This window comes from Sander vitreus, chromosome 16, assembly GCF_031162955.1.
Source record: "Sander vitreus isolate 19-12246 chromosome 16, sanVit1, whole genome shotgun sequence".
NCBI lineage: Eukaryota > Metazoa > Chordata > Actinopteri > Perciformes > Percidae > Sander > Sander vitreus.
In genome coordinates this window covers 9,676,455-9,704,280 of record NC_135870.1, presented here as the reverse complement: position 1 = coordinate 9,704,280, position 27,826 = coordinate 9,676,455, and the positions used below count along the sequence as shown (strand labels likewise).

At 39.6% G+C, this 27,826-nt stretch overlaps 5 protein-coding genes and 2 non-coding genes across 10 annotated transcripts; 5 read left to right on the top strand and 2 right to left on the bottom strand.

The window, feature by feature from the left end:
- The first annotated feature begins 140 nt into the window (after nt 1-140).
- On the top strand, nt 141-3,561 carry rpl37 (ribosomal protein L37). Its single transcript, XM_078271912.1, has 4 exons — nt 141-217; nt 983-1,118; nt 1,575-1,659; nt 3,451-3,561. The coding sequence occupies exons 1-4, from the start codon at nt 215-217 to the stop codon at nt 3,518-3,520; spliced, it is 294 nt and encodes a 97-aa protein (XP_078128038.1). The 5' UTR covers nt 141-214; the 3' UTR covers nt 3,521-3,561.
- LOC144531941 (small nucleolar RNA SNORD72) lies at nt 832-911 on the top strand. Its single transcript, XR_013503285.1, has one exon. It is a non-coding gene; the product is annotated as a small nucleolar RNA SNORD72 (small nucleolar RNA).
- LOC144531940 (small nucleolar RNA SNORD72) lies at nt 2,648-2,726 on the top strand. The gene has a single exon (XR_013503284.1). It is a non-coding gene; the product is annotated as a small nucleolar RNA SNORD72 (small nucleolar RNA).
- A 3,809-nt stretch (nt 3,562-7,370) lies between the features above and the next one.
- Nucleotides 7,371-16,996, top strand: LOC144530906 (prostaglandin G/H synthase 1-like). 3 transcript variants are annotated; one of them, XM_078270660.1, is made up of 13 exons: nt 7,371-7,454; nt 7,564-7,682; nt 7,785-7,868; nt 8,009-8,104; nt 10,523-10,639; nt 11,982-12,122; nt 12,212-12,355; nt 12,924-13,105; nt 13,367-13,450; nt 13,807-14,053; nt 14,544-14,830; nt 15,810-15,957; nt 16,295-16,996. In XM_078270660.1, the coding sequence occupies exons 2-13, from the start codon at nt 7,676-7,678 to the stop codon at nt 16,654-16,656; spliced, it is 1,899 nt and encodes a 632-aa protein (XP_078126786.1). In that variant the 5' UTR covers nt 7,371-7,454; nt 7,564-7,675; the 3' UTR covers nt 16,657-16,996. The 3 variants fall into 3 exon arrangements, with proteins under 3 accessions (XP_078126786.1, XP_078126785.1, XP_078126787.1); XM_078270659.1 differs by having other exon boundaries at nt 7,397-7,682; XM_078270661.1 differs by lacking the exon at nt 8,009-8,104 and having other exon boundaries at nt 7,398-7,682.
- Nucleotides 16,997-17,825: 829 nt separating this feature from the next.
- pdcl (phosducin-like) lies at nt 17,826-21,861 on the top strand. Its single transcript, XM_078270662.1, has 4 exons — nt 17,826-18,021; nt 19,187-19,374; nt 19,487-19,668; nt 20,797-21,861. Exons 2-4 carry the CDS (start codon nt 19,200-19,202, stop codon nt 21,358-21,360), a joined length of 921 nt encoding a protein of 306 aa, XP_078126788.1. The 5' UTR covers nt 17,826-18,021; nt 19,187-19,199; the 3' UTR covers nt 21,361-21,861.
- LOC144530911 (uncharacterized) lies at nt 21,862-25,994 on the bottom strand. Its single transcript, XM_078270667.1, has 3 exons — nt 24,556-25,994; nt 23,852-23,926; nt 21,862-23,557 (listed from the first exon to the last, which is right to left on the bottom strand). Exons 1-3 carry the CDS (start codon nt 24,740-24,742, stop codon nt 23,409-23,411), a joined length of 411 nt encoding a protein of 136 aa, XP_078126793.1. The 5' UTR covers nt 24,743-25,994; the 3' UTR covers nt 21,862-23,408.
- Nucleotides 25,995-26,099: 105 nt separating this feature from the next.
- On the bottom strand, nt 26,100-27,825 carry rpl28 (ribosomal protein L28). 2 transcript variants are annotated; one of them, XM_078270665.1, is made up of 4 exons: nt 27,744-27,825; nt 26,961-27,084; nt 26,356-26,474; nt 26,100-26,236 (listed from the first exon to the last, which is right to left on the bottom strand). In XM_078270665.1, the coding sequence occupies exons 1-4, from the start codon at nt 27,822-27,824 to the stop codon at nt 26,147-26,149; spliced, it is 414 nt and encodes a 137-aa protein (XP_078126791.1). In that variant the 5' UTR covers nt 27,825; the 3' UTR covers nt 26,100-26,146. The 2 variants fall into 2 exon arrangements, with proteins under 2 accessions (XP_078126791.1, XP_078126792.1); XM_078270666.1 differs by having other exon boundaries at nt 26,100-26,216.
- Between the last annotated feature and the right edge of the window lies 1 nt (nt 27,826).

Genomic DNA, 27,826 nt, shown 5'->3' with positions numbered 1-27,826 from the left:
TTGTAGTGTTATTGTCTCCGTTTCGATAACGTATGTTGCTAAAATGCTATATGTCGTAGGCAGGGAAATCAAATTAACGTCTCGTTTTGCTAACTATGTTACCAAAATGCTACATGGGGTCACATTTCTGTGTCACACAGGAAGCAGCGCGGATATGATTTGATGCGGCGCAAGCGCCTCTTCCGGTCTCTTTTCCCTTAGCCACTGGACGAAAATGGTAAGCTCCAACGCTGGCAGACAGAAATCTCTTAACATCTGTGTAATGTACTCTTTATCCGGCACGGGCTGTTGGTAGTTCGATGTCGGATAAACATCGTAACCGTTTGGGTTGAGTATTTTTCAGATAATGCTGCATTGTAATAAAATTCACATTGTTCCTGTTGCATTCATCCAGCATTTAGTTGCTGTTCGTAGCATTGAGGTTCAGGGTACGGAATGGGTCTAAATTAGCTAGTCGGGAAAAGACCCGATGACGTTAAGATTACTCTGAATATTATTAGTTAAACCCGGCAGGTTACCGCATACGAATTACTGTTATTATTCGTCTTGTAACGGTAGCAAGCTAAATGGCGTACTAGCTTTTCCATAGCGGCTAATGTTAGCATTTCTGACTAGTTCAACTCGCGTTGAATGTGCGTCCTCTGTATGTACACACTGTTAGTATGCAACTGTGACAAATGCAGAATTGCAAACCCTGAGGACGGGATGCTACCTTTTTGGTGGCTTTATACCAATTTATGGATCGACAGAGATATGTACCTACAGTTTTGCTAACACTGAGGCAGTGATCAATATTAAATCCCTTGCATCCAACATCGAGTGGTGATAGCTGTCTTGTCAATGATGTTTATAAACACAAATGTCTGAACAAATGATTTCCTATGATTCATTCTTCTGTACTGAGACAAGACTTGTCAGAGCTTTGACCTGCTATTAAGTATTTGGGAATTGTTTCTGATCTCTTAATATTCTCTCCTCTCAGACGAAGGGAACATCATCTTTCGGTAAGCGCCGGAACAAGACGCACACCTTGTGCCGTCGTTGTGGGTCCAAGGCCTACCACCTGCAGAAGTCCTCCTGTGGCAAGTGTGGCTACCCCGAGAAGCGCAAGAGAAAGTGTAAGTCACCTAATGAAACGTTAAATAACAAGACTGTCTTTTACTCAAAACATGCCATGCAAGTGAGCTGTTGACTAGAAATGGCAGGCAACCCCGTAGGGAAGTTGCTTTATGTACTTATTTAATAGAGGTCTTTGAGCAGGTTTTGATTGCCTTAATGTAACAGCCCACAGTGACTTATTTATGACATAATGTGAATGTTTTGCTGTTGGAGCTTTCACAGAATACTTAAGTTTTGGGTGATGTGGTATTTTGAGAAATAATTATTATTCTCAGATGTGATGTCCAGAAGGGCACAATCATTTTCATTGTAGTCAAATAGAACATACTCAATATGTTGTATCACTTCACTACATATAAGTGTTAGACCAGAAACTGTGTTGGTACGTTATCCAGCTCTTCATTGATGTGAATGGCCAAGCTGCCTTGATGCATACTGATGTTTGTTTTTTGTAGACAACTGGAGTGCTAAGGCCAAGAGGAGGAACACCACTGGAACCGGCCGTCTGAGACACCTGAAGGTTGTCTACCGCAGATTCAGGTAAGATCTTAAAATGTCATGTACACAGTTAAGGTAACGCAGAGCAAGTGGTTCTAGATGTGTTGTTTGCTGTATGTGCTTCGGTTCAGTGGTGATGGGTTTTTATTGCCTTGGCATCAGGAATACACACGATGAAATGTCACCTTGTTGCTAAGCTTTTAAAACATAATTAACCCAAAGAAGTGAAAATGTATTTGCTTGAAATGGCTTCTAAAACTGGTTTTGAGACATGAATATCGCTTTCTAAGATTACTACATTGATTAATCAACTTGAACTACAAACTGTTTGGATCTTCTGATGCTGTGTTGACATATTCCCATCAGGTGATATAAACAAGATTCTGGCATCTTACTTTTAACTGCCAAGGGAAAGCTGTAATCAGCATATTTCCCCATTCATATGGTCATTGATTTCAGGCCGTGATATGAAACGGTTAAAAGAAACTTTGCATTTGACTTCAGTTGACTTTGCATCATGAAAACATGGTGTATCCAAAAACATGGTTATAAACATTTTAAAACTGTTTACGAAAACACGAGTAATGCACTTACTGATCTGCTTTTCAATTGGAAACTATAAACAAGGCTGTAAACTAAATATCTCTAGTAGCACAGCCTGTCTACAATGCAAGTGTGCCTCAAGTAGCCAATTTCTTTCATTGCTCATTTTTCCAATGGGGAACTGAACAGAGGGTATTTTTACCACCAGGTGAAGGAGAGTTTAGTCTCCCACAGGTCTTTTCCCTCTTCCACTCAATTAGAAATGGAGGCTGTTTGTAACCATAATGTGCCTCCAGTGGCAGGGAATCTGGTGTACTTTGTGAACAGTGCAGTTTTTTACAACACATTTGCTGGCTGTTTTGTCACATTACATCAGGCATACTATAAAATATAACCGATTTGGCAGAGGAAATGTTTGTGCTTTGCCAAATACAGTGAGATTCTGTTAGCAACCGGTCTATGGTCCTGTTATAAGCCTTGTCAATGCTGCTTGCCAATGATGGTGAAAAATAAATGTCTGAACAAATGACTTCAATATGATATCAGTATTTTCTCTGAGGTAAGCATCATTGTTGAACGAGATTAGGGACAGACCAATACTCTGGAGTGCTGTGAGCCCAATGGTGTCTCTAATTGAGACAGTTCCAGGTGTCTCAAGCAAAAACAAACACCTGTTTTAATTGTAATTCATATTTCATTAGCATAATTAAGGTGACTGTAGGTTTTGCTTTCATCCTATCGTGCCACGTGTGTGGATAGTTAAATATTTAACATTACTGCCTGCATTTCATTTAGCTGTGCCAGTTCAGGGTACTGCGTATGCTCGTTACACCTGCGCTTCCCCTGATATGCCGAGTCAAAATGTCTGCTTTGAAAAAGGCCTATTCATTGATATTGGATGCCAAATCTCAGTAAACCTGAATTTATCAAACTCCTAGTTCTTTTTGGTGACTCATTTCTTTTTAGATGACTATTTTTTTTTACTGAAATGTCAATTTGTGTTTGCATACCAAAAGCACTAGCATGCTTAACGTCTGTCATTTGTGCCACAGACTTTCTATTTATACTTTTTGTTTTAAGCAAGTCAAGGAGAATTAAACATTTATAATTAAGAATCAATCATCAGCTCAACAGCTGTGGCTATTTTAGCTGGTTAGCTAGCTCACCATTTTTTTTAGGAATATGGACTATAGTGACTTGTGACTTTTTCACCAGGATTTACCTTTTAAGTTATATTACTCTACCTAAATGGCATTTTTATGATTTCACATTCACTTTTCTTTTTTCCAGGAATGGTTTCAGGGAAGGCACCACCCCCAAACCCAGACGTGCTGCAGTGGCTGCCTCCAGCTCATCCTAAAGACACATTTTTTTGTTAAATAAATGTGATGTTAAAAAGGAGTTTCAGTCTTGTCTCTTGATCTTTTAAGCCTTGATGTCTGGCCAGTGAAAGCAAAAGACAGACCCCATGATTGATGTTATCAACAGATTAAATATACACAGGGTGTAATGACTAAATCTCTAGAAAGTTGAAAAAATAACTAAACGGAAAATAACGTCCTTAAGTTGTTTGCAGTCTAGTTTGACTGAAATAAATGTGTAAAGCCACTTAAGTGCTAAGTAAAAATGGTTTTAGTAGCAGACTTATGCTAAATTGAACCTTCATATGCTGAAGATTTAGACCAAGTCATGTATTGAGCGCAAGATCATCTAAATACCAGTATATCAACACAACAGCTCCTTAGACAGAATGGCTGCAGAGTGAGCCTCAGACTAGTTTTTTCAAACAGCTTAGAACTTTTTGCAGCACCCCTGCCTTCTTCACTTAGTGCAGCTGGACGATAAACTGAAATCTGCAGCAGTTTCCAAACCGCTTCAGCAACAAAACAAGTCTAAATATTTAGCAGGAGTTAAACAATACTAATATTTATCACATGACGAAGGAAGGCAGTTAAATGAGTCAACGGTTTGTATTTTATGGTGGCAGCTGGAAAACGCCAATGGAGGATGCCAAAGTGAAGAAAACCAGCAGCCAAATGTGTCAGGAGTGTTTAGGTGTGGAAATTTGGAGCATCAACTGCATATTAACAAAAGAGAAGTATCCTAAAGCTTTATTCTGCTAATGCCTGCCTCACGATTCAAGCTGAAATTGGTGAGGAAGAAGAATAATTTCCCAGCATGATAGTGTGACCCTAAACATGTATCAAAGAGACATTTAAGTTAGTGTAATGTCCTGAGACCGTTCCATGACTGTGAAAATGGTTGTTCCGAGTAACAAAGCCTTTGTTGCTAAACTGACAGTATGTACAGGTGCTGGTCATATAATTAGGATATCCTGAAAAAGTTGATTTATTTCAGTAATTCCATTCAAAAAGTGAAACTTGTATAATGTATCATACAACATATCTTGTATAATCTCAGTCATTATACACAGACTGATATATTTTAAGTGTTTTTCTTTTAATTTTGATGATAACAGCTAATGAAAACCCCAAATTCAGTATCTCAGAAAATTAGAATATTACTTAAGACCAATACAAAAAAGGATTTTTAGAAATGTTGGCCAACTGAAAAGTATGAACATGAAAAGTATGAGCACGTACAGCACTCAATACTTAGTTGGGGCTCCTTTTGCCTGAATTACTGCAGCAATGCGGCGTGGCATGGAGCCGATAAGTCTGTGGCACTGCTCAGGTGTTATGAGAGCCCAGGTTGCTCTGATAGTGGCCTTGAGCTCTTCTGCATTGTTGGATCTGGCGCATCGCATCATCCTCTTCACAATACCCCATAGATTTTCTATAGGGTTAAGGTCAGGCGAGTTTGCTGGCCAATTAAGAACAGGGATACCATGGTCCTTAAACCAGGTACTGGTAGCTTTGGCACTGTGTGCAGGTGCCAAGTCCTGTTGGAAAATGAAATCTGCATCTCCATAAAGTTGGTCAGCAGCAGGAAGCATGAAGTGCTCTAAAACTTCCTGGTAGACGGCTGCGTTGACCCTGGACCTCAGAAAACACAGTGGACCAACACCAGCAGATGACATGGCACCCCAAACCATCACTGACTGTGGAAACTACATTGGACTTCAAGCAACATGGATTCTGTGCCTCTCCTCTCTTCCTCCAGACTCTAGGACCTTGATTTCCAAAGGAAATGCAAAATTTACTTTCATCAGAGAACATAACTTTGGACCACTCAGCAGCAGTCCAGTCCTTTTTGTCTTTAGCCCAGGCGAGACGCTTCCGACGCTGTGTCTTGTTCAGGAGTGGCTTGACACAAGGAATGCGACAGCTGAAACCCATGTCTTGCTTACGTCTGTGCGTGGTGGTTCTTGAAGCACTGACTCAGTCCACTCTTTGTGAATCTCCCCCACATTTTTGAATGGGTTTTGTTTCACAATCCTCTCCAGGGTGCGGTTATCCCTATTGCTTGTACACTTTTTTCTACCACATCTTTTCCTTCCCTTCGCCTCTCTATTAATGTGCTTGGACATAGAGCTCTGTGAACAGCCAGCCTCTTTAGCAATGAGCTTTTGTGTCTTGCCCTCCTTGTGCAAGGTGTCAATGGCCGTCTTTTGGACAGCTGTCCAGTCAGCAGTCTTCCCCATGATTGTGTAGCCTACAGAACTAGACTGAGAGACCATTTAAAGGCCTTTGCAGGTGTTTTGAGTTAATTATCTGATTAGAGTGTGGCACCAGGTGTCTTCAATATTGAACATTGTCACAATATTCTAATTTTCTGAGATACTGAATTTGGGGTTTTCATTAGTTGTCAGTTATAATCATCAAAATTAAAAGAAATAAACACTTGAAATATATCAGTCTGTGTTGAATGAATGTATACATTATACAAGTTTCACTTTTTGAATGGAATTACTGAAATAAATCAACTTTTTCATGATATTCTAATTATATGACCAGCACCTTTAATGCTACCCAGGGTTTTCAGGTGTGTGGTTCCTCCTTTTCCTGATATCCAGTATCTACCTTCATCAACAAACATTGTTTTATATGTTGGCGAGAGTGGCTTCAATCCCGGATAAGCCTGCATGGATTTCCCAGCAGCAGTATTTTGCAACATAGACCTGGGCTGCCAAAAAACTGTCCAGCTCTGAAGTAGTACTGTAGTTTTCTTTTTGTCAAAGTTGTACTTCTGCTAGTTTCCCTACAGCTTATTTGTATCATATCTGTTTTTATGTTTCCAGTTAAGTTCAGTGCATATTTGCCATTTGGAATTTATGTTTAAGGAAAAATGAACTGTAATTTCTATTGTTTGCAGTATAGCACTGTTGCCAGTCTTGTGTGTTGTGTTTATAACTAGTAACTTAGTAACTACAGCAATGAAAACTGAAATAGTACAAATACCCAAATAATGCCAAATTAATTTTTCCAAAGCAGAAAATGCAACTTCTATATCATAACTGATGTGCTTTGCAATAACTTAAACGGTCAGTGTAAAATGTATTTAGGAAATCATTTGATTCTGTTTATAAATACCTCCTGCCCTGGGCACCCCAGTCTTGTAGATTGCAACACCACCTCTTATGAGCTTCTTACACTCCAGGGTAAAAAGTGGTCATCATCATCATCCATTACATCCACACAGTCCTGACAGACCTCCTCTACTTGCTAGTGCTGTTTCTCTACTTTGTAAAGTCTTTGTCTTAAGTGGGAGTGATACACCTACTGTGGTTCTTGTTGTAAGGTAACATGAACTGTTGGAAGAACTTCACCCTGCTTTGTTTTTAATGTTGCTACCTTCTGCATCTTTCTTTTGAATGTGTATTTAATGTATTGTGGAGCCTTCTTGTATGAAATGGGATATCTTATAGATTACGTTTTATTATCAGTATGACCTTTCCAAATAAAGCCATATTAAAGCAGATCTAGACTGCACAGCACTTTGACTCGTCATACTGTAATAGGAAAATAGTTACTGATAACATTAATGAGGGCTTCCTTATATTAAAGTGTCCCAGTAATGATGACAGGGAGCCAGCATGAACGGTAGCCTACCATGACCCTGAAACTGAAACACCTAAATGAAATCAAGCCATTTATAATTTATATCATTTACACTTGTTCTTTTCCTACTATGGAATGTCAACATTTCTCTAATGAAGCCTATAGACTTATTTGGTTTGCCGTGAACCAAAAGATGAAAGCATGCAGTTGCAGTGAGGCTTTGGCCACCAGCAGGGGGCGATAGAGAAGTTTAAACCATAAACAGTGAAATTTAAAAATCCGCACTTGGGTGAAGTCTCTGTCCACTTTCTCATTTTTTATTTGTGACTGCAGGTAAAGGCGCAGTGCGGCGGGGCTGCAGCAATCTCAGACAAGAGTTAACCTGTTTTATTTCTGGTCGTGCTGCTCTCTGATGCTCTCACTCTCTGTCTGTCGACAACAGGCTCTCCTCCTCCTCACAACTCTCTGAAACCAGCCCCGGATCTTTTCTTTCGGACACTTTTCTTACAGTTTTATGAGTTGGAATAGAATTATCCTGAACTGAGGCTGCTGGAATGAAATGTAAGTATGTCTGGTTGTTGCTTGTGTGGCTGCTGTATGGTTTTCTTTTTTCTTTTACCTTTCTATTCCTAAACACAAATTGATTCCCAACTGTTGTTGAAGCTTCTGTCCTAGGAACAGTTTGTGCTCTGCTCCTGCTGTTGCGGCTGCCTGAATGCCGGGGTGATGAGGTTACTTCCAACACAGGTAGGTGGGAGGTCAGTGGGTTTGAACTGAGTGTTCACATGTGTTGCTTTAATACCAGCCACTGGTCAGATGTAGGGAACATATGTACATTAATTATCAATGTGCGTGGCTGTTTTCCTTCTCCCTGTGGTTTTTATCAGGTCTTCCTCTAGCACTGCGTGTTAAGCTGCCAGTACATTCCAGGAGGCTAACTCTGATAACAGGCTCTGGCAAGCCTGCTCCTGGTAGAATTACAGGTCAGCAAAAGATTCACAGCAACCAAAAAAATGACAATTTATTTAGTGTCATGTTATTGACACCTTATTTGTTATAAGGAAAAGGTAATAAGAGGAATATTTGGTCTTCCCTAATAGATATCATTTCGAGACTTGACTGGAATTGAATGCGCATATTCCTACCAGTGAAACCTACCAGTAAGACTTTTCCTGCCTAACCTGTGGGTAAACATTTAGCCTGACCTGTACTTCCAGCCCTCCAGTCCCCTCCCCTCACACCCCTTATACACACAGTACCATCCTGCCTCAGGCCAACATTATCAGCTTTCACACATGTGAACAAGTTTCTCCACCTCTTCCTTTCATCCAGTTTCTGGATGTTTTTTGTACTGCCAAGTTGTATTTCCTGAATGGGATACTGTGTCATTGCTGCAGTAAAGGTTCACACAGGGATACTTGCACTCAAGGGGTTTTGAGACAAATTGAGTCACAGGAGAAATAACTTTCTGCGTAAACTGTTGACTCTGTGACTGTGATTGATTTACATTTATAATACAAGTTGAATTTCCCCATGGCATGTGAGAGCTGAACTCATTGTGAACTATAGAATCAGATAGTGTCCCTGTAGTTTACATAGCAGACAAATAAGGTCTGTTGGATGTGCTGCTAGGAGAAAGCGAAGGATTGTGGGGTGAGTGGGCAGGCAGAGGCATGTTTTTGCACGTGCCGGGAAGTGTATACATCGTCAGAGGGGCTTGCCCTTTACCTGAATGTTTTATAGTTTTTTCACAATACATGTTTATCTGTAAAGCAGCACCCTGAACTATTAAGGCTAAAGGAATTTGTTATACAGTCATATCTGTTATTGTGCTGTAATTTACGATGATCTGCTTGTTTTATATATTGTCAATACATGTTATGTTTATTGTTTGAATTGTAAATGTATTACACAAGCATAAACTCAACCATACATCACTGACAGAGCTAGTCATATTGCTTTATAACATCTGTGTGGTTGTACAATTTTGGTTTTAGATACAGAATCCATCTTTCTTTTTTTTCTTCTTTTTTTTAAGATTATTTTTTGGGGCTTTTCCCTTTATTACATAGAGACAGTAGATAGGCATGAAAGGGCGAGAGAGATGGGGGATGACACGCAGCAAAGGGCAGCGGGTTGGATTTAACGCTCTTACTGGGTTAGCTAGAGGCCGCCCCAGATACAGAATCCATCTTAAAGAGTCCTCAAATCGTATTTTCTTAAAGAAGAAATAGTTTGACATTTCTAAAATATTTGCTTTCTGGCTGAAAGTTAGATGAGAAGATTGATACCACTGTCATAGTAGGAGTGATCTTCTCATTTCGCTAACTTTCAGCCAGAAAGTGGATAAACGTATTTGAAAATTACAAAGAATAAGGTGTAACACTTTATTTTACCGGTATATGAACTCCTAATAATATCACTGGAAGGCTCCTTGAAAGAATCATATCATTTTGAACTAATTAAGAGGTAAAATGCTGGTAGTGCTACATTTGGTAAACTATCAAATAATCAGTTTAAGTTTGATGTAAGCTAGTGTGCACAGCAGGTCAGCTGAACATACAAACATATGCAATTCAACATGCAATAAGCAGTGAATGATGAATAAACATTTTCCTGGGTTTAAATTGAGCTTCTTTTAAGGAAATTCTTCTGGATATCACACTAAACTGAATTTGTCTATGAACTCTGTCTCTATTTTCCCTAAAATGTGTACTAAAGTTTATTCTAGAAAAGAAATTAAGAGGAAATAACGGACCTGTAAAAATTGAATTACCAAGTGTGACAATGGGGGCTTATTTCACCTCTTTCCAGCCTAAATAAACGTCTCGAAAATCTGGTTTAATTTTTTCGTCATCTGTGTACAACAATCCCCAATCTTTTTTTTTAAATTTTTGGGCATTTCTGCCTTTATTCAATAGGAAAGCTGAGATATGAAAGGGGAGAAGACTTGCAAGGAAACAGTCATAGGTTGGACTCAAACCCTGGACATTCTGTGTCGAGGAATAAACCTCTGCATATGTGCATCCGCTCTACCAACTGAGCTAACCAGCCACAACAGTCCCCAATCTTTATTCAAGATACTAAAAGTATTCCTGAAAAACAAATCTGCACTGTGAAGGAATTTAATTGATTTACCTCACTTTAGCCGTTAAAGATGTTTTTTTTTTAATAAAAGTGGTTCCTGGCAAGCTCAATCTGACACTTCCTGTTTGGCTAAAAGACAGATGTGTTTTTAGGAGTGAAGATCCAATCTTGGACAGATGTTTTTGTATAGAAACTAAATAACTTAGCAGAAAGTAACAGTGTCAAGTCAATATTCAATCTCACAATGTCACAGTTATAAGTTTATATAAGTATTTCTCACAGTCTGTGACAGGAGTTCTTCTTGTATTCCACAGTGAACCCATGCTGTTATTTCCCCTGTCAGCACTGGGGTGTGTGTGTAAGGTATGGTGAGGACAAGTACGAGTGTGACTGCACTCGTACCGGCTACAGCGGAGAAAACTGCACTGTCCGTAAGTCCAGTTATCCTCATGATACAGTTCTCATATCCTCCCTTATAATTGCACTTTTAAAGAATGTGAAATGTTCTGTTATTCCTTTGTACACAAGATGGAAAGGATCAAAAGTCAGGCCGAGGAAAAAGTTCATTGTTTCATTTTGTTGTTATTAAATCAGGAAATAGTGCAGCATATCTCATGGCTCACAGAGTTGGGACTTCTTGTCTAGACCAAAATATTTGGAAAAAATGGACTAACAGGAGCAACTGCCAGAACAAGACTAGCTGGATCAGAGCTGTTCCTGCAGATCCCTTTACTGAACCCCCTCTGCTTCTCATTAACAAGGAACCTTGCACACTACGTCCACACAGTCCCTAATTAGATGCGATGTGAATGGCTGACAGTTATGCAGTTACATCACACTCACCAGGCATAATAACATTTAACCATTGATTTGATTGTACAGAGAGAGAAAAGAAAGAGAGTGGAAAGAAAAGAAGGAAAAGACAAGCAAAGTCAAACAGGAAAAGGGGAAATGGGATTGAGTGATAACCTTCACTTAATATAATGGTTTCTTACATACGGTAGAATAGCCACATGTGTAGCTCATTTTAGAGAAACAGAATCTACTTTAAAACATCTTTATGAAGCTTCAGGATTTTAGAAATACTGAGGTCATGAATCCCAACCGGCAGACAGACACAGTTAGCGACTAGCTGGTGAACATGGTGGATCATTTAGCAGCTAAGGAGCCAAATATTTCCCTCAGGAGTGGTTGGAGACCAAAGACAGAGCTAGGAGAGAGTGAATATTGGACTTACATTTGTCAGGTGCTCAGAAACACAACTCCAAATCAATGCTAATTTCATAAAACTAAAATAATGATGGTTTAAAAACGATGTTTCGACACAAGGCCCCAAGATAAAGTAATAAAGCAAGTCCTTTTGTGAGTCTTTGTCCTATCAGTTGATGTTGTGCTTTAATGGAGCAATATCTCAAACAAATTTTCATTTTAATTAACACAAACCAGATGACACAGAGTAAGCCAGGAGCTTTCTTGGGCCGTGGGACAGTTGCCCCTTTGCCTGGTTGGTAATCCAGCCTTACTCCCAGGGCTCCCATTTTGTGTTACCTCATTCTTTAAAATACCTGAGCAATTCAGATTTGTGGTTGGCTATTCAGAGGCCTGGAACCAGGCTATAACACCAAGGCCAAACTTGCTACGTATCCTCTTGGACTGTGACATAATGTTTTTGTTATCCTGAACGAATCCCTAGCTGCCCTGACTTCCAATAAGAACAAGATTGTTTTTTCATGTCTCTCTTCCACCCACCCATGTCTCACTTTCTCATCACAGCGGAGTTTTGGACCAGAGTGCATCAGCTTTTCAAGCCCAGCCCAGATGTGGTGCATTACACACTCACCCATTTTCACTGGCTCTGGGACATCATCAACTACACCTTCCTACGGGACGTCCTGATGCGACTGGTTCTAACAGGTCCAGAGTCAGCTATTCCTTTGTTTAATGAAATTCATTCATGGCTGTCACATATTCAATATATCTCATAACTTTTTTTTTATGAACAGTGAGGTCTACCTTAATACCGAACCCTCCAACCTTCAACTCAAAGTATGGCTACCTCAGCTGGGAATCCTACCATAATCTGAGCTACTACACTCGGCTTCTGCCCCCAGTGCCAGAGGACTGCCCTACACCTCTGGGGGTCAAAGGTTAGCCACTCATTTATCTTTTATTTAGATAACAAATAACAGTTTGATATTTTAATCTGTATTTTCTAAAATGGTTTTATGTTTTGGATACAAATTCTTTAAAAGATAATAATATCTAGTAGCTATAAGACACGTGTGGATAGTAAAGGAAAACTACAATATTCTAACATGTATTACATGTATTACAGTAGAAGTATAAAGTAGCATAAAATACTCAGGTGAACTGAAGTACAGTACTTAAGTAAATGTAGTTACTTTCCACCACTGCATAGTATTTAATATATTACATTATGAGATGCAAATGTGTTACAGCATCAATAATATCTAATGCGGAACATGTGTTGGTATTATGCTCAGTATTGTTTCAGTTGGTGAAGTTAGACAGTTCACCACAGCGACATGCATGCAGATTACTGACCTTGGATGTTTCAGAAGTGCAGTGTGATATGTTAACTGTATCAGGACTGTTTTCACCGACGCACTATTTCAGTGTTATGACTATAGAGGCGTGGCGTATCTGTGTTTTGCCCCGTGCTGTGTTTGACTGTGTTCTGGTGTTCCTGTTCAGGCAAGGCTGGGCTGCCTGACCCTGAGCTGCTGGTTGACAGGCTGCTGAAGAGAAGGACGTTCAGACCCGACCCCCAGGGCTCCAACCTCATGTTTGCCTTCTTCGCACAGCACTTCACCCACCAGTTCTTTAAGACCTACAATCGCATGGGTCTGGGCTTCACGAAGGCTCTATCGCATGGGGTTAGTCCATTTACAGCTTTTGTCCATATAGTAATAATAAACCTTTTTTGAATAGCACTCTTCTTGCTTGTGTTTTCCTTGAGTTTGATTTTGAAGCATTTATATTTTTAAGTGAAAGTGTTGTTGACCGAGTAGAAACGGCCTCAGAATTTGGCTGCAATATAACTTTGCATGCATGCTTGGAACAAATAAATAAATACCTTCATTTATTTCCTCTCATTGTCTCACTTCATTTTTTGTCTCATCCCGTGACACATACAGGTGGATGCAGGGCACGTTTATGGAGACAACCTGAAACGTCAGCTCCACCTCAGGCTTCACAAAGATGGAAAACTCAAGTATCAGGTGAAAGAATCAAAACTGTTGCACAAAGACTTATCTCAACATGTGGCTCAAAATTGGAACAAACACTTCCCATTCCAAGGACAGAGTGAAACGACATTGTGTAGTTTTCAGCCAAATCTGTTACTTTACAGTGCTGTTCATATTTATCGTTTCACTTAATCTCCTGATGTTGCCTTTATAATAACTCAGAGAATATAGATGTATATATACTTTTATACATGCTTTTTAAGATGACATGTTGCTGCAGGAGTACAAAATGGATAACACTATACTGTTAGATAAAGTGGAGACGTTGGGAAAGACAGGCATTGGGTTGTAACGTATATTATATCATTAATTATTGTTTTTCCCATCAGTTAGTTGACGGCGAGATGTTCCCTCCTTCTGTAGCTGATGCACCCATTAGGATGAACTACCCTGCTGGGATCCCTCTAAAGCATCAGATGGCTATTGGTCAGGAAGTGTTTGGACTCCTCCCCGGTTTGGGAATGTTCGCCACGCTGTGGCTGAGGGAGCATAACCGAGTATGTGACATCCTGAAGGCAGAGCATCCCACTTGGGATGATGAGCAGCTTTTCCAGACCTCACGCCTCATCATCATTGGTGAGCTGGACACAGTTTTGAAGGAATAGTTTTGCGTTGATGGGTGAGCTTTAGAGGTGCTGGTTGGCAAATTTTGTTACTTTTGGACAGAGCCAGACTAGCTGCCGATTTCAATCATGATAAGCTAAACTAAATGGCTGCTGGCTGTAGTTTCAATTTTAACTGGCAGATATGAGAGTGCTATTGATTTTTTCAACAAATTCTCAGCAAAAAAAGCTTACTTCCCAAAATGTTGAACAATTTCTTCAATGAATTTACTGTTTATTATTTTTTTTTAATTTTTTAATTTAGTTTGTCTAGTGCTGGCGTGCTTGATGTTTAATGGTAATCTATTGTAAGTCAGCACACCCCCACATAAGATCAAGGATGATCATCTAATTGGAGTCAACTCGAACGTCTTCCGTCGTGACTCAGTCAAAATCATTACCACATTGCATTTTTTTGTTTTAATCTGTCTGCCCTCTTTGTGTCTTTGCACGTTTCCCCTCAGGTGAGACAATAAAAATAGTGATAGAGGAGTACGTGCAGCACCTCAGTGGATACCTGCTGCAGTTGAAATTTGATCCCACCCTGCTGTTTAACTCCAACTTCCAGTATGGGAACCGTATTTCTCTGGAGTTCAGCCAGCTCTACCACTGGCACCCTTTGATGCCTGACAGCTTCTTTATTAACGGAGATGAACTGGCATACTCACAGTTTATCTTCAACACTTCTGTTCTCACAAACTACGGCATTGAGAAGCTGGTGGATGCCTTCTCTCAGCAAGTCGCTGGCCAGGTAACAAACTACAGACAATGTAACATCATACATATGCAGTGAAAAATGTTAATTTTTTAGTGTACTGTTGTTTGGAAAGTTCCCATAGTTACAACCAACTCTTAGTATGGGATATAATCTGCAGTATGACGTGCTTCAAATATCCACGTAAAATGTTTTTTTGACATTTGCACTTAACTCCTTCCTGTTTTGCTGGATTTGTATCCTGTTAGTGAAGTTAATTACTGAGGGTGACTGATGTTTTGGTATAGTTGTGTGACTCACTGAGGATGTATGGGAATACTATATCTCTACTTATTCTGCTTTATGTTGGGCTGAACCCAAAGTACATCAAGAGTGAAGACAATGTGATAACAGTCGCAGCTACAAAAGTGGTTCATTTGCTGAGCAGTAACAAATATTGATATTGTTTTTGCGTTGCCTGCCACAAAAAGAGATGTATGTACTGCCTGTAATTAATGTTTGTTAATTACACATAGATCATTATATAATTCCTAGCCTACATCAGCATACATGCTACATTTGAAACTTAATCACAAGTAAACATACACAACCCAGCTGCCTCCAGACATATCAAAGCACATCCACATGAGCTGCTTAGTGCTCTATAACAACCCTGTCTAGACTGGTTTAATTTGTGTATGAAGGGCAAGCATTATGCTGTATATGAAGATTGATATATATATATATACAGTATATATCTGAGAATGTCGCAATCTTGTGCGTGCTGTATCAATGAATAATGTCCTTTTTATAGGGTACCAATATTTAAAATTGCAGACTGACGTGCATGTGTAGAATGAGGTTATGGCTGACATTTTGATGTATGTTTTTATTCATGTTTCAAATTGCACATTTAAATATTTCAATGATGCTACCTTAACTCAACATCTCACAGATTGTAAAATCACCATATTGTATTTTGAATAATGCCAGTTTTCATATTAGATGCCTAATTGTCAAACATTTGTCCTACTAGATTGGCGGTGGCCATAACATCAATGCTGCCGTGACCACTGTGGCTGTGAGGACCATAAAGGAGTCCCGCCAACTCCGGATGCAGCCCTTCAACCAGTACAGGAAGCGTTTTAACCTCAAGCCGTACACATCGTTTAGACAATTCACTGGTAAGAAAAAAATCCCTGTGTACAGACCACACAACACAAAGTGCAACAAAGCACAAAGCATGCCATTTTTCACTTTTACAAGTCCCTGAGGAGAGCAGCTGAGCACACATTCTAGAAAATGAATGGTATCCACTCCCTTTGCTTAAAGACTATCCTCCATTGCTATCATTTGCTTTAACAATATCTTCCATTGCTATCCTCTGAAGCATAGCAATGGATCCATAGTCCCATGCTGCTTGCATGGATAAAAGGTTACTGTATATATTAGTCCTTGATGCATTGTATTGTAGATGTTTTTATTGTATTAACTGTGCAATACTCGTGATTCCATTCGCAGATAACGAGGAGATAGCGCGCGAGCTTGAAGAATTCTATGGTGACATTGATGCTCTTGAATTTTATCCTGGTTTGCTGTTGGAGAAAACACGACAGGGAGCCATATTTGGAGAAAGCATGGTGGAGATGGGTGCTCCCTTCTCCCTTAAAGGCCTCATGGGAAACCCCATATGTTCTCCAGGCTACTGGAAGCCCAGTACCTTTGGAGGAAAAGTCGGCTTTGATATAGTGAACTCTGCCACACTGAAGAAGCTGGTCTGTCTGAACACCAGGAGGTGTCCTTATGTGTCATTTAAAGTACCAACAAAGCAGCAATCACAAAGAGGGAACGATGACAGTAAAGTAAGGACTGATGAGCTATGACATTTTCCAGACACCAGAAGGTTACGGTTTTGAGATCCATATATTAAGGTAAATGAGGCTGCTGCTAAGAAAATAAGTGTTCAGGATGTTTGAACAGCACTGGATAATCATACAGGACTCAGACAGACCTCAGTTTGAAAACTATTGCTCACTCTGTCTCATACGTGAACCAACACATCAGTGAAGACATAAATATATAATTTTTGGTAAATACTTTGTGCCTGAAGGATGAAATACCATCATGTTTACACTGTCCAGTAAAAAAGGTATGTACTGTCTGTAGATTTATTTTTAAAAGAAATTATATAACCATTCATTGAAATAAAACTATAGACCCAAAGTGGATTACTGTACATTCATTTAAATTGGCAGGTATTCAAATCTTTGTTTTGACTATCCATTGTTCCGTACTGCTACATTCCCACTTCCAGCTCTCACCCACTGCTTCTTGTGAATCATGTGTTTCTTTTGGCTTAAGGCTGAATACTTCTGGTAATACAAAAAAATTAGTGTAAAACAGTATGCACAGCAAGGTTTAAAAACACAGGGTTAGCGCTTGGCTTCGAACATTTAGTTAAATTAGGATACATGTGGGATGATTCGTGTCAGGGACCCACCAGAAAATCCACAGATTCTGTCTTTTCAGATTATTTAAATTATGTAGTGATTTGTAACAAAAGGGAGACTGAACCTATAATTATATTATTGGTAGCCTATTATGGTACCTCTAGTGAAAATGTTGGTGAACCTTGCAGCAGTGGTACAAGTAGTAGTAGTAGTAGCAGTAGTGGAAAGTATTATCTGTCATATTGCCCTCTAGTTGTAAAGGGGGGAACTGCACAATTGCACTTCCAGCATCTTCCTACATTTTCATACGTCAGTGGGATGAACCTGAACGTGCTGTCGTGTTGCCTTTAAGTGCTCTCTGTAAAGTCCAACTTAACAGCACAGTCACTTAGAAAAGAATAGAAAAGAATATTTACTCTATTACTATTATACTTTGAAATACAACTTTCGATGGCAACACCAGAATGACCTATCCGGCTCATTCATTTTGAGTTGAGTTATTTGATACTAACTAAATCATGCAATGTAAATGTGCGCATTTGGGGAAATATCTGTGTTTCCAAAGTTGTAACAAACATCCCAGATTTAGTGACCATAAATATATCTTTAATCGCAACTCCTGAGCTAAATGTCAGTTCTCTATGTACTTGCACATTATAATTACGACATTTACGTGAACCTTTAAGGCATCATACTCCAGGAGAGTGGTTTGCTGCAGCTAAACCAGCAGATTAACTGGAGTGAAGGCTGTTGGAAGTTGGTGATATTTTTTTAACGGTAACTGGTCAGAAAATCAAGGTAAGATCAAAACCAATCGTTTATAAGAACTGGGCTTTTTTTGCTTTTGTAGTGTTGTATATATTTGGAGAGTGAATTTAATCTGTACTTGGTTAATGGCTAGCTAATGTTTACTGGTTGTCACAGAAAGTCAGTGTAAGGAAAGCTAGCTAGCTCAGTTGGCTAACGCTAATCTAGCTCACTTTTGCAAACGCTAGCTGTGTCTACCGGTTCGGCCCGTGTCCTACTTAATAAATAATCTAATTGCATTGTCTCTGTTCTCTTCCAGTAGCTAGCGTTTAGACACTTGAGGAAATAGCAATAACAGTTACGAGCTTGATAACGATAACTACCCGATTTAGCTATTGTAACATTAGCTAGCTGTCACATCGCCGGGGATTCTCAGACAATTTAGCTAGGTGTTGGCTGTAGGCCTTCGCTCCTAGCTACTGTTTACTTGTGTTGAAGACATTTTATTCAAATGCAGTGGAGAGATATTGTTTTGTATTGTCACCTAATGGCAACATTATTAAACAAAAGAGCTGTAGTTGGGCATAATATTATCTTTTATTTTGCTGCCTCACTGGTAAGTAAGTAAGAGGAATTTATCAGGGGGCTCATTGTCTCTCCATCTGTGCACATGAGTTGGCTTACATACGACTCAGTGCACCATTTAAAGGCCTCTCAGCCCAAGTTTTGTTGACACACTTATTATAAGCTATGTTTAGATGTCCTATTTTTTGAAATAAACCCTTTCTGTTCGACCTATGACAGCTTGGATGGCTGTCAATCTGGATTAATGTGATCCATTGAGTGATGTGCTCTGCCGTACTAGTGTGTGTTAAGAGGTTTTATCAATGAGGATTAAAATATAAAGCAAATGGCAGTATTGTCTCACTGTCAACTGCAATGCTCATGCAAATTATTAGTCAAATTACCCAGCAAAATGAAGATTGGTGTAAAAACAATCTGGAAATTAGTTCATATTGATATTACTTTGTACAGTCTTTTCTTTGCATGCAGTACAAAAATGAAGAATGAGCTCTTTCATGCTAATAAGAAGAATAAACAGAAACATAATGATACCATCTCATATGAAAGCATTTATCTTAGCGTTGCGTCCTGTACCAAGTTGTATTAGTGAGTTGGATCTGTGCCCTATCTAACACATTACTGCTGCCCTTAGGTGAGCCGTTGTCATGACGACTTTAGATGACAAGATTCTCGGAGAGAAGCTGCAGTACTACTATAGCAGCAGTGAGGATGAAGGCAGCGACAACGAGGATGAGGATGGGGAGAACAAGACCATCAGGGACGCTAGCGTCACTGAGCCTGAGATAGACTACAGCGCCGATGGAAGTGCTGTCAACACAGGTACTAATACAAGCACACACACACATTGAGAAAAGTACTGTCCTAATAAGACCACTGTACATAACTTTGTATAGGAATTACAGTCATGGTGACACTGGCTTCTCTCCTCTAGGACCAAAGGGTGTCATCAATGACTGGAGGAAGTACAAGCAGCTGGAGGTGGAGCAGAAACAAGAGCAGAAAAGAGAGATGGAAAGACTGATCAAGAAGCTGTCGATGACCTGCCGCTCAGACCTCGACCTGGAAAAAGACAAAGAGAAACAGAAAGATATGCAGGATAAAATCAAAGGAAAAGTAAGTAGGATGAGGACAAAATATATAAACATGGGAAAGAGAGGCTTGTGAAAAGCTCCCTTAGCTTAAACGTCTTGTTCCTCAGACTCCCTCTTGATATTTTGCCACACTTGCTAATGGAACACTTGCTATGGGAAAAGGCTAAATAAAGACAAGATATTAATTAAAGACGACCTGATTAACATAGTGGAATCCCCGCACCTTCATCCTCTAATTTCTGACACGGTCTAATTATAGATTAGTGACACACTTGGTTTCGCTATGCATTAAAATTGCAGTAGGTAAGACTTGTAAAACTACCTTTCCTTCATATTTGCTGAAGCTGACCGTATGTTATAACTACATGAAGCAGGTAATAATTTAAAAAAACATCCGGCTCCTCTGGCTCCACCTACAGCCTGTTCAGATGCACCAATCAGGGCCGGGGGGGGGGACTGAGAAGTTGTCGATGTTCAAATGTTTTGGCTAAATCCTGGATCTTCCCAATCCTACCTACAGCACCTTTTAATGCAACTGCCAACTATTTGACTTCTCTTATTTCCCAAGAAACAAGTTTATCCTTATCCTATAAAGTTATAATAAGCCAATTTAGAACAATTTAACATTCCAGAATAAAAATGTAATTCATTGGAGCATCTGTAAAAGAAGCGGCCCAGGAAATTGCTCTTTTTTAGGAAATGTTTAAACATTGTGTAAAACTGCAATTCATCATCTTATGGGGGGTTATGTATTGGACTGTTTCTTGGCTGGGACCAGTAACTTCCTAGAGTCTCTGCTGGTTGCCTAGCAACTGGTCCTGGCCAGGATATAGTAAAAATAAATATGGGGAATTGGCGGTTTTACACTCAGGCTTTTGTGCGCGTAAACAAACAGGATATAATGTGTTAATGATCAGTGAGCTTTAGATGTCTCGGTAGGTGGATTTTGTTACCTTTTGGACAGAGCCAGGCTAGATCTCCATTCTTTGTGCTAAGCTAACAGTCTGCTGGTTGTAGTCATATTTACCGCACAGACATCAGAGCGGTATTAATCTTCTAATCTAATTTTCAGTAAGAATGCATATTACCCAAAACCTCAAACTGTTCCTTTTACTAACTGCATGTTTTTTCCTCTTTGTCCACCGCACAGATGACCATGCAAGAGTACAACATGCTCCAGGAAGAAGATGATGACGAAGACTTCCTCCAGCATTACCGTCTGCAGCGCATTGAAGAGATGCGGCGCCAGCTCTGCCGCGGCAAACGCTTTGCGCAGGTCTATGAGCTTAACAGCGGAGAGGACTTCCTGGAGGCTTTGGACAGGGAGGACCAAAGCACACTGGTCATGATCCACATCTACGAGCCGGACGTCCCGGGCTGCGAGGCCATGAGAGGCAGTCTGATGTGCCTGGCTCAGGAATACCCGCTGGTCAAGTTCTGCAGCGTACGCAGCTCGGCCATCAGCACCAGTGCACTGTTCAAGGAAAGTGCTCTGCCTGCTCTGCTTGTTTACAAAGGTGGGGACCTGATCGGCAACTTTGTGCGGGTCACAGACCAGCTCGGGGAAGACTTCTTTGCTGTAGACCTGGAGGCCCTTCTGCAGGAGTACGGCCTGCTGCCTGACAAGGCCCGCATCGCCCCGAAGACGGTTCGCAATGGAGCTATCGTACAGAACACTGTGAGCGATGAAGACTCCGACCTTGATATAGACTAGAGCCATAATATCTAACATGCATTATGCTTGGGGAAACATGCGTACACAGTCTGCATGGAGTATAGATCATTTTTATGTGTGTGGCCCCCGTAGCGATGAGGGACTGAGCCCGGATTGCATTGAAGCAGAAGCAAAAGTTAATGCACACAAAATATCATGGCCCTGTGAATTGTATCATGACATCAATCTATAGTAAACATAAGTTGTTATTAATAATAGTAAATTTTTGCCATTAATAATATCGAGGACCTGTAATTCAGTGAGAATGATGTAGATGGTAGGTTAAATGTTTTGTTTGAGCTGTGACTGTCAACTATTTATTCGTTGTGTAAGAACACATTCCCTGTTTTGTTTCTCGTGCATCTTCATTGTATTAAATGTGTTTCACTCTGTAGAATACGAGTCCTGCAGCTTAAACTGACTTGTAGTTAAATTTTATAACTTTTATATGTGCTGTACCATTTCAAATAGTGGGAATAATAAACAAATGTTTGGACTCACTGCCTGTTGTATTTTTTATTTATCAGTTGTCCAAGGTAGGTATGATGGACACTAAAATAAACAGGAGGATCTCAGGAATGTTAAAGCTGCACTACTCAATATTTTTATACCAACAGTGGATCGATTAAGAGTTACGTGAAAGGCTTGTAACGAACCCACAGATAATTGTCGACTGCTGTAGCTCTGCATTTCCATTGAGCTCCGCTGAGCATTTTAAATGTATTGTGTGGGTTTTCCGAACCACAAACTGCTCTCATCAACCTCGTTTCTAGCTGAGTTTTCAGCAACAAAAAAACAACAAAAAAAAGCTCTGATAAACCCACTGTATGCTACCTGCTCAGCAACAGACAAAGACCAACTTAGAAACTAGCTGGTGAACACATTGGAGCATTTAGCAGCTAAAGAGCCAGCTATTTCCCTCAACAAAGCTAAGAAATAATTGATTATTGGTCAATTGGTATTTGTAGGGTGGCCTGAATCACAACTCCAAAAGAATGCTAATGTTCCTCCGTATGTGTTAGGGTTAGTTTAAATACAACTGTTTGCCTAGACGTTTGACACTTTTATAAGGTGGTAATTATCAGCGTTGTGTTTACAGCTTTGCCTGCATTTTTCATTGTTGGTCGGTTAGTAATCAAAAGTTAAACACACTGGGCTGCTGAGTTCGTCCCATTAGTAACCATTAATTGTATTCACAGATGAGCTCAGATGAATCCTGGTGTTTACAGACACTGTGGACCTTTTTTCAAAGCAGACATTTTGCCTTGTCAAACACAGGTGTAATTAATGTTGTTAATTGCTGGAACAAAGCCATCGTTAATGTTATTAGTTCCACCTGTGCTTTTGACAAGTCGCAATGTCTGCTGTGAGAAAAGGTCTATACCCATGATTATTTCTCAAGAATTCCAGTCTAGTCGATGTTTATCAGTGTTTATAGCTGAACAGTTCAAATAAATAGTCTTATTTACGTGACAAATAAAGGTAAAAGTCACGATTGTATTTGTTAACATCTTGAAATTTGGACTGAATTACATTTTTGGCTACATTGAGTAGCCAAACGTTGAATATCTTATGTAGTTATTCTCGTATCATCACTATCATAAAAATTAAAAAAAATGCGGTTCCTGAAACAACTAACGACACAATTAACTGATAGATGAAAAAAAAAATTGCCACGATAGAAGTAATTACGCCAGTCGCCAGGTTTATCCTGCTACAATTCAGCTTTCTCTATGACGATACACCAGCATCAACTGGCTCCATTCCAGTTCAGTAATTTCCCGAGAGGTGATTGGTCTAACACAGATTGATAGGTCAACTCATGGAATCCTTTCCACTCAATAATCACTCTGAAGAGAAAAAGGTGGGGCTTGAGCTAATCTCTGCAACTATGTCACAACTCACTATTCTTTTATCATTACGGCATAGTTTGTACTTATCCCCCAATGTCCACAAGATAATAACTTCACTTTGTATGAAAAATTGAGCGACACGGACAACAGTTAAAGTTCTGTGTGGCTCCTCAGTGGACACCAGGCTAATGTAGCCTAGAAATATGTCATCAGCAGCAGCAGGGTGAGGCTGGGTAACGTCAGCAGTAGGAAGGTTGTTTCTTCATTGAGGGGAGCAGCTGAGCCATGCAGGTCAGGTCCACAAAAGGCATGCTCCAACAGGAGATGGGTTTGTGCACTGATGCCTGCCAGGAAGGAAAACATACTGTTACATCATCTCATGCAGGAATTATTTATTCCTATCATTTGTGTGCAACATATTGTGCTGCTAAAAATGCTCACTTGTGCCAGAGTTGATTAACATTTCATTATCCCTCTGGTGCTTAGGCTACGTGACCCGTAGGCCTCCCTGCAGCCTACACGGCCATGTAATCAATAATGCTATGGGCTCTGCCACAACTTTGCAGTAGGCCATAATCTGCTGGGAGTTTTTAAATATTTTAAGTTAGCTGAAGAGACCAGCATATCGTGTTACACACCGTGTTCCGAAAATTCGTCCCACAGATGCTGGGCATCCTCATTGTGATGTTCATGGTGTTCATGGTGATCTGGGTCTGCGTTAATCACAAAACACAAAACAAATCATGACTGAATAAATGTATTACTCCTCCGGGTGAGGTCAAACAGCTAAAAAAATAAGCTACACAAGAACCTGAACAAATGAAGACAGCATGGAATGGATTAAGATTAAACGGACAGGACATAGACAGGAAATGAGAGTCAGGGGAAAGAGCATGCAGCTGTTTTGACCTTGGGGACCAAAAAAATAATATGCATTTCAGTAGTGGTCCCACAATGCAGTAGAGGACCTATAGATTACATCCTGTGTCTTGAGATTAAGATTCAATTTAAAGGTTTTATTTGCATAGACACAAGCAATATATGTACTAGTGTGCAATGCATAATAATAATCACAATACGAGTAAAAATAAGAGTTCGAAAAAAAAAAAAGTAATGATTTAAAATTAAATTAAAAATTAAAATAATCTAATAAAAATATATTTATTATAATATAGATATTATAAAATATCTCTCAATATTACTAATTGAATACTGTTGAACATCAGTTTCTAATTGGGCTCTATGTTGCACACCTAAATAACTTTACACTATAATGTTATGTGTCTATTAAATAACTAAGCAAGTACTTTATACTGTATATAGAAGGTAAAGGACTCCGTACCATTTGAGTGATGCCAGAGCATTCGTCTGAATTCCCTGAGGGCTTGGGTGAGGTTTTCCAGCTGGTCATGAAGGTGGATATTCTCCTCTATCAGTGAATGAATTGTATCTTGTAGTTCAAAGCTCCGACTTTGCAGGACCAGCAGAGCCAAGGGCATGAAGAAAAGCACTCGCCTTAGTCCCCTCATAGCGACCACAGCCTCTATCACATCTTCACAGATGCCAAGCCATCCCTGTCATAGGTAAGTCCCAATCCCGTGTGAAAGAGATGCCCTTCACTCCAGAATATGTTATCTGCTTAAACTCAAGGGGAGGTGACAACAGTTTGTTTTTTCTTTCCAAAGCCATGGGTGGAAAGCTGCCAGCGGGCTGCTTTAAAATCTATCCAATGTTTCCACATCACTAGTGACTGTGACCAAAGCAACAGAGGCCCCATTTGCTTTAGTATAATCTACTTCTGATGAAAATGAAGTTTCAAACATATGCACACAAGTGTTCAGTTCTTCAGGAATGGAGGTCAAAACAGTTCAACTATATGGGTAAAGAAGTAAACAATGTGTCAGCTGGGTGCACACATAATCGATGCAGACAGACACTTTCCTGGTATTTGATTAGTTGCAGCTCATTTCTGTCACGTGTAGTACAGCATGCACATCATCACAGGGAAATCAGATCAGTGATGTCAAGAGTACAACAATAGAGAGACAGTACAATATGTTGCATTTATATTCCCTGAATAATTCTGTAGATTCCAACTTAACTTTATGAAGCTAACAGGTTGCTCTAGTGCTGCTGAGATCATTCAGCAGATGGCCCAACAAAAGCTCAGTAAAACTAACTCGCTGTCCTTTTTCTATCCATAGCAACTACATTACTTATGTCAGGTTTCAGGATGTTTAGTGCTAAGGAAATAGCACATGCCTCAAAAGCAAGTCAACAAAAATATTAGTAACATTTAACATACTACAGAAACATGTTTCCTGCTTATAAGGCATTTACTGTACGTTAATATGCATCTTTTCCCCAACATTCGACATTTTTACGGAGGTAGAGCTGGCACCACATAATATACTGACTTATGACATTATGGACATACCAATTACATTTTTCTGACTTTTTCCCCAACATACTATTCTATCCCATGACTTTTCAACATACTATACTATGACTTTTGATGACAGTATGGACATAATTACATTTTTATGACTTAATTACTTTTGACACACTATACCACTTATATAATGTAATATATGAAGTAATGAATATTAAATAATCTACTTCATAGATGCCTCATAACCACAAGGTTGGGAGCTCAATCTCAGGCCACATGTCAAAGTGTATAATACGGCTTTCGACATACACTATGACCTGTTATGACTTTTCAACATGCTATACAACGACTTTTGTCAAGGTGTTTGACATACAAAAGTATTAACTGTATGACAACTATAGAATAATAAATAACTTGATTCATCTCCATACCAAATAACTTCAGATACCTGCAAAACCCTGCACATTAGAAACCACGGATGTAATCAAGATTCATTTTTTTTCTCCAAACAAGCTTTTATTTATTTATCATGTGTATCAGTTTATGCTGTCTTGGCAGCCCTGGTGCGCTTCTTCTTGACCACAACAGGCTTCTGGCTCTTCAGAATGGCACTGGCACGACGCAGGGCAGCCTGTTGAAACAAATTAAACTCAAATTATGTTCGTGAAAGCTGTGAAATACAAACTACAAATAATGTGGTAATACATTTGGGATTTTGCTTTCTAAAAAAAATTCACAAATGTAGCTCACCATGCGCAGGTCCTTCCTGTACTTGCTCTTGCTAATGATGTGCCTCACGCTGTTGAGGGTGGCGCGAGAGTTCTTGTTGATGGTAATCTTCTCGTAAGAGCTTGCAGGTTTGTGCTGGCCTGTGGAACAAGAAAACAAAATGGACGTTTCAATGTTACTACATTAGCTGTAACGATACAACAAACAAAATAACCTAAGAATGCAAAAAGTCTGAGGTTATGTAAACCCTCTCTACAGCTTTCTCAAAGTGCAGTGCTCAGTTGCTTGTCCTCAGTTCAGTGCACGTTAGCCAATTCCAGGAAGAGCATGAGCAACTATTTGAATTAATTGGAAGAAAGCATATTTGATTCAAGGAAGCATCAGTAAGTCACAAAAAAAAGTAGCTGCTGTTCCTTAAAAATGCCACCGATGTTTGTTTATAGGTCAATTTTACTATAAGAAGAACAGCTGTCAGGTTGTACAATGTACATTCAAAATGTTTTCATTGAAATGATTAAATTAGCTCTTATGAACATCAGGTAAAGCCAGTTTTATCACACCCAATAAATCACTTGTTTTACAGACACAGGAAGTGCCGGAAGATAGAAACCAAGTCAAACGTTTACCTGCACGCTTCTTCAGCACGACGACGACTCCCTTGCCATCGGCAGCTGGCTGCACACCTACAGTCTTCTTGTGCACCAAACCATTGAAGCGGAAAGAGTTCCTGGACTTCAGGTTGTTGGGCTCCTGTCATGTATAATGATTTCATTCAGATAACCCTGCTAGGCTTGTGTTAGTAACTTCCGTCTGATTACTGATTAGGCGTTTACTTCAACATCAAGAACAGCCCCATCATATTAGCTACAAGATCTATACTGAGCACATACAGTGTACTGGCAGTTTTACAGTAGTAAATAAGCTTTGCTTAGGTATGTGGGATGTATATTTGCTTGTTACTATGCAAGAAATCAAAGAGAAAAACTTTCCCCACATATTTCATATTTATTGTTTTCAAGCACCTCTTTCACTACCTTTGTGTATTGCACTATTGGGCCATACTATACATCAATAGCACACTCAAAAATGGCTTTTTAGTATTCACTTTTTGAGAACACCACATTGTGTCACTTTTACTGCATTATCTTAATTCTTACTCTTATTTTTAATACATTCTGTGTGTGGATATAGATATACACACACACTTATATGGTTTGTTCTGTTTAACTTATTTTAGAGAATGTGTGACATGCACCTACAACACCAAAACAAATTCCTTGTATGTGTAAAAAAACGTACTTGTAAATAAAGCTTTTCTGATTCTGATCACACCACATACTCAAAACTTTGGTTAGAACTAATATGCTAAGTTGGGACACAGGTCTGCCAATCAGTGTAACGTTACTCACAGTGCTGTAGGTCTGTCCGTTCCTCTTGATGAGGAAGCTGGAGCAGTTCCTGATGACCATCCACTGCAAATGGGACGACATGA

Bases quoted from the DNA above. Each gene is read 5' to 3' on its own strand.
- pdcl (XM_078270662.1), top strand. From the start codon at position 19,200: ATGACGACTTTAGATGACAAGATTCTCGGAGAGAAGCTGCAGTACTAC. The intron at 19,375-19,486 runs GTACTAATACAA...TCTCTCCTCTAG, and splicing joins TGGAAGTGCTGTCAACACAG to GACCAAAGGGTGTCATCAAT. The intron at 19,669-20,796 runs GTAAGTAGGATG...TCCACCGCACAG, and splicing joins AGGATAAAATCAAAGGAAAA to ATGACCATGCAAGAGTACAA.
- LOC144530911 (XM_078270667.1), bottom strand. From the start codon at position 24,742: ATGAGGGGACTAAGGCGAGTGCTTTTCTTCATGCCCTTGGCTCTGCTG. The intron at 23,927-24,555 runs GTACGGAGTCCT...TGATTAACGCAG, and splicing joins GCTCTGGCATCACTCAAATG to ACCCAGATCACCATGAACAC. The intron at 23,558-23,851 runs GTGTGTAACACG...CCTTCCTGGCAG, and splicing joins GGACGAATTTTCGGAACACG to GCATCAGTGCACAAACCCAT.
- rpl37 (XM_078271912.1), top strand. The intron at 1,119-1,574 runs GTAAGTCACCTA...TGTTTTTTGTAG, and splicing joins CGAGAAGCGCAAGAGAAAGT to ACAACTGGAGTGCTAAGGCC. The intron at 1,660-3,450 runs GTAAGATCTTAA...TCTTTTTTCCAG, and splicing joins GTTGTCTACCGCAGATTCAG to GAATGGTTTCAGGGAAGGCA.
- LOC144530906 (XM_078270660.1), top strand. The intron at 8,105-10,522 runs GTCAGCAAAAGA...TGTATTCCACAG, and splicing joins TGCTCCTGGTAGAATTACAG to TGAACCCATGCTGTTATTTC. The intron at 15,958-16,294 runs GTAAGAAAAAAA...TTCCATTCGCAG, and splicing joins ATCGTTTAGACAATTCACTG to ATAACGAGGAGATAGCGCGC.
- rpl28 (XM_078270665.1), bottom strand. From the start codon at position 27,824: ATGTCGTCCCATTTGCAGTGGATGGTCATCAGGAACTGCTCCAGCTTC. The intron at 27,085-27,743 runs GTGAGTAACGTT...TATACATGACAG, and splicing joins ACGGACAGACCTACAGCACT to GAGCCCAACAACCTGAAGTC. The intron at 26,475-26,960 runs GTAAACGTTTGA...CTTGTTCCACAG, and splicing joins CGTGCTGAAGAAGCGTGCAG to GCCAGCACAAACCTGCAAGC.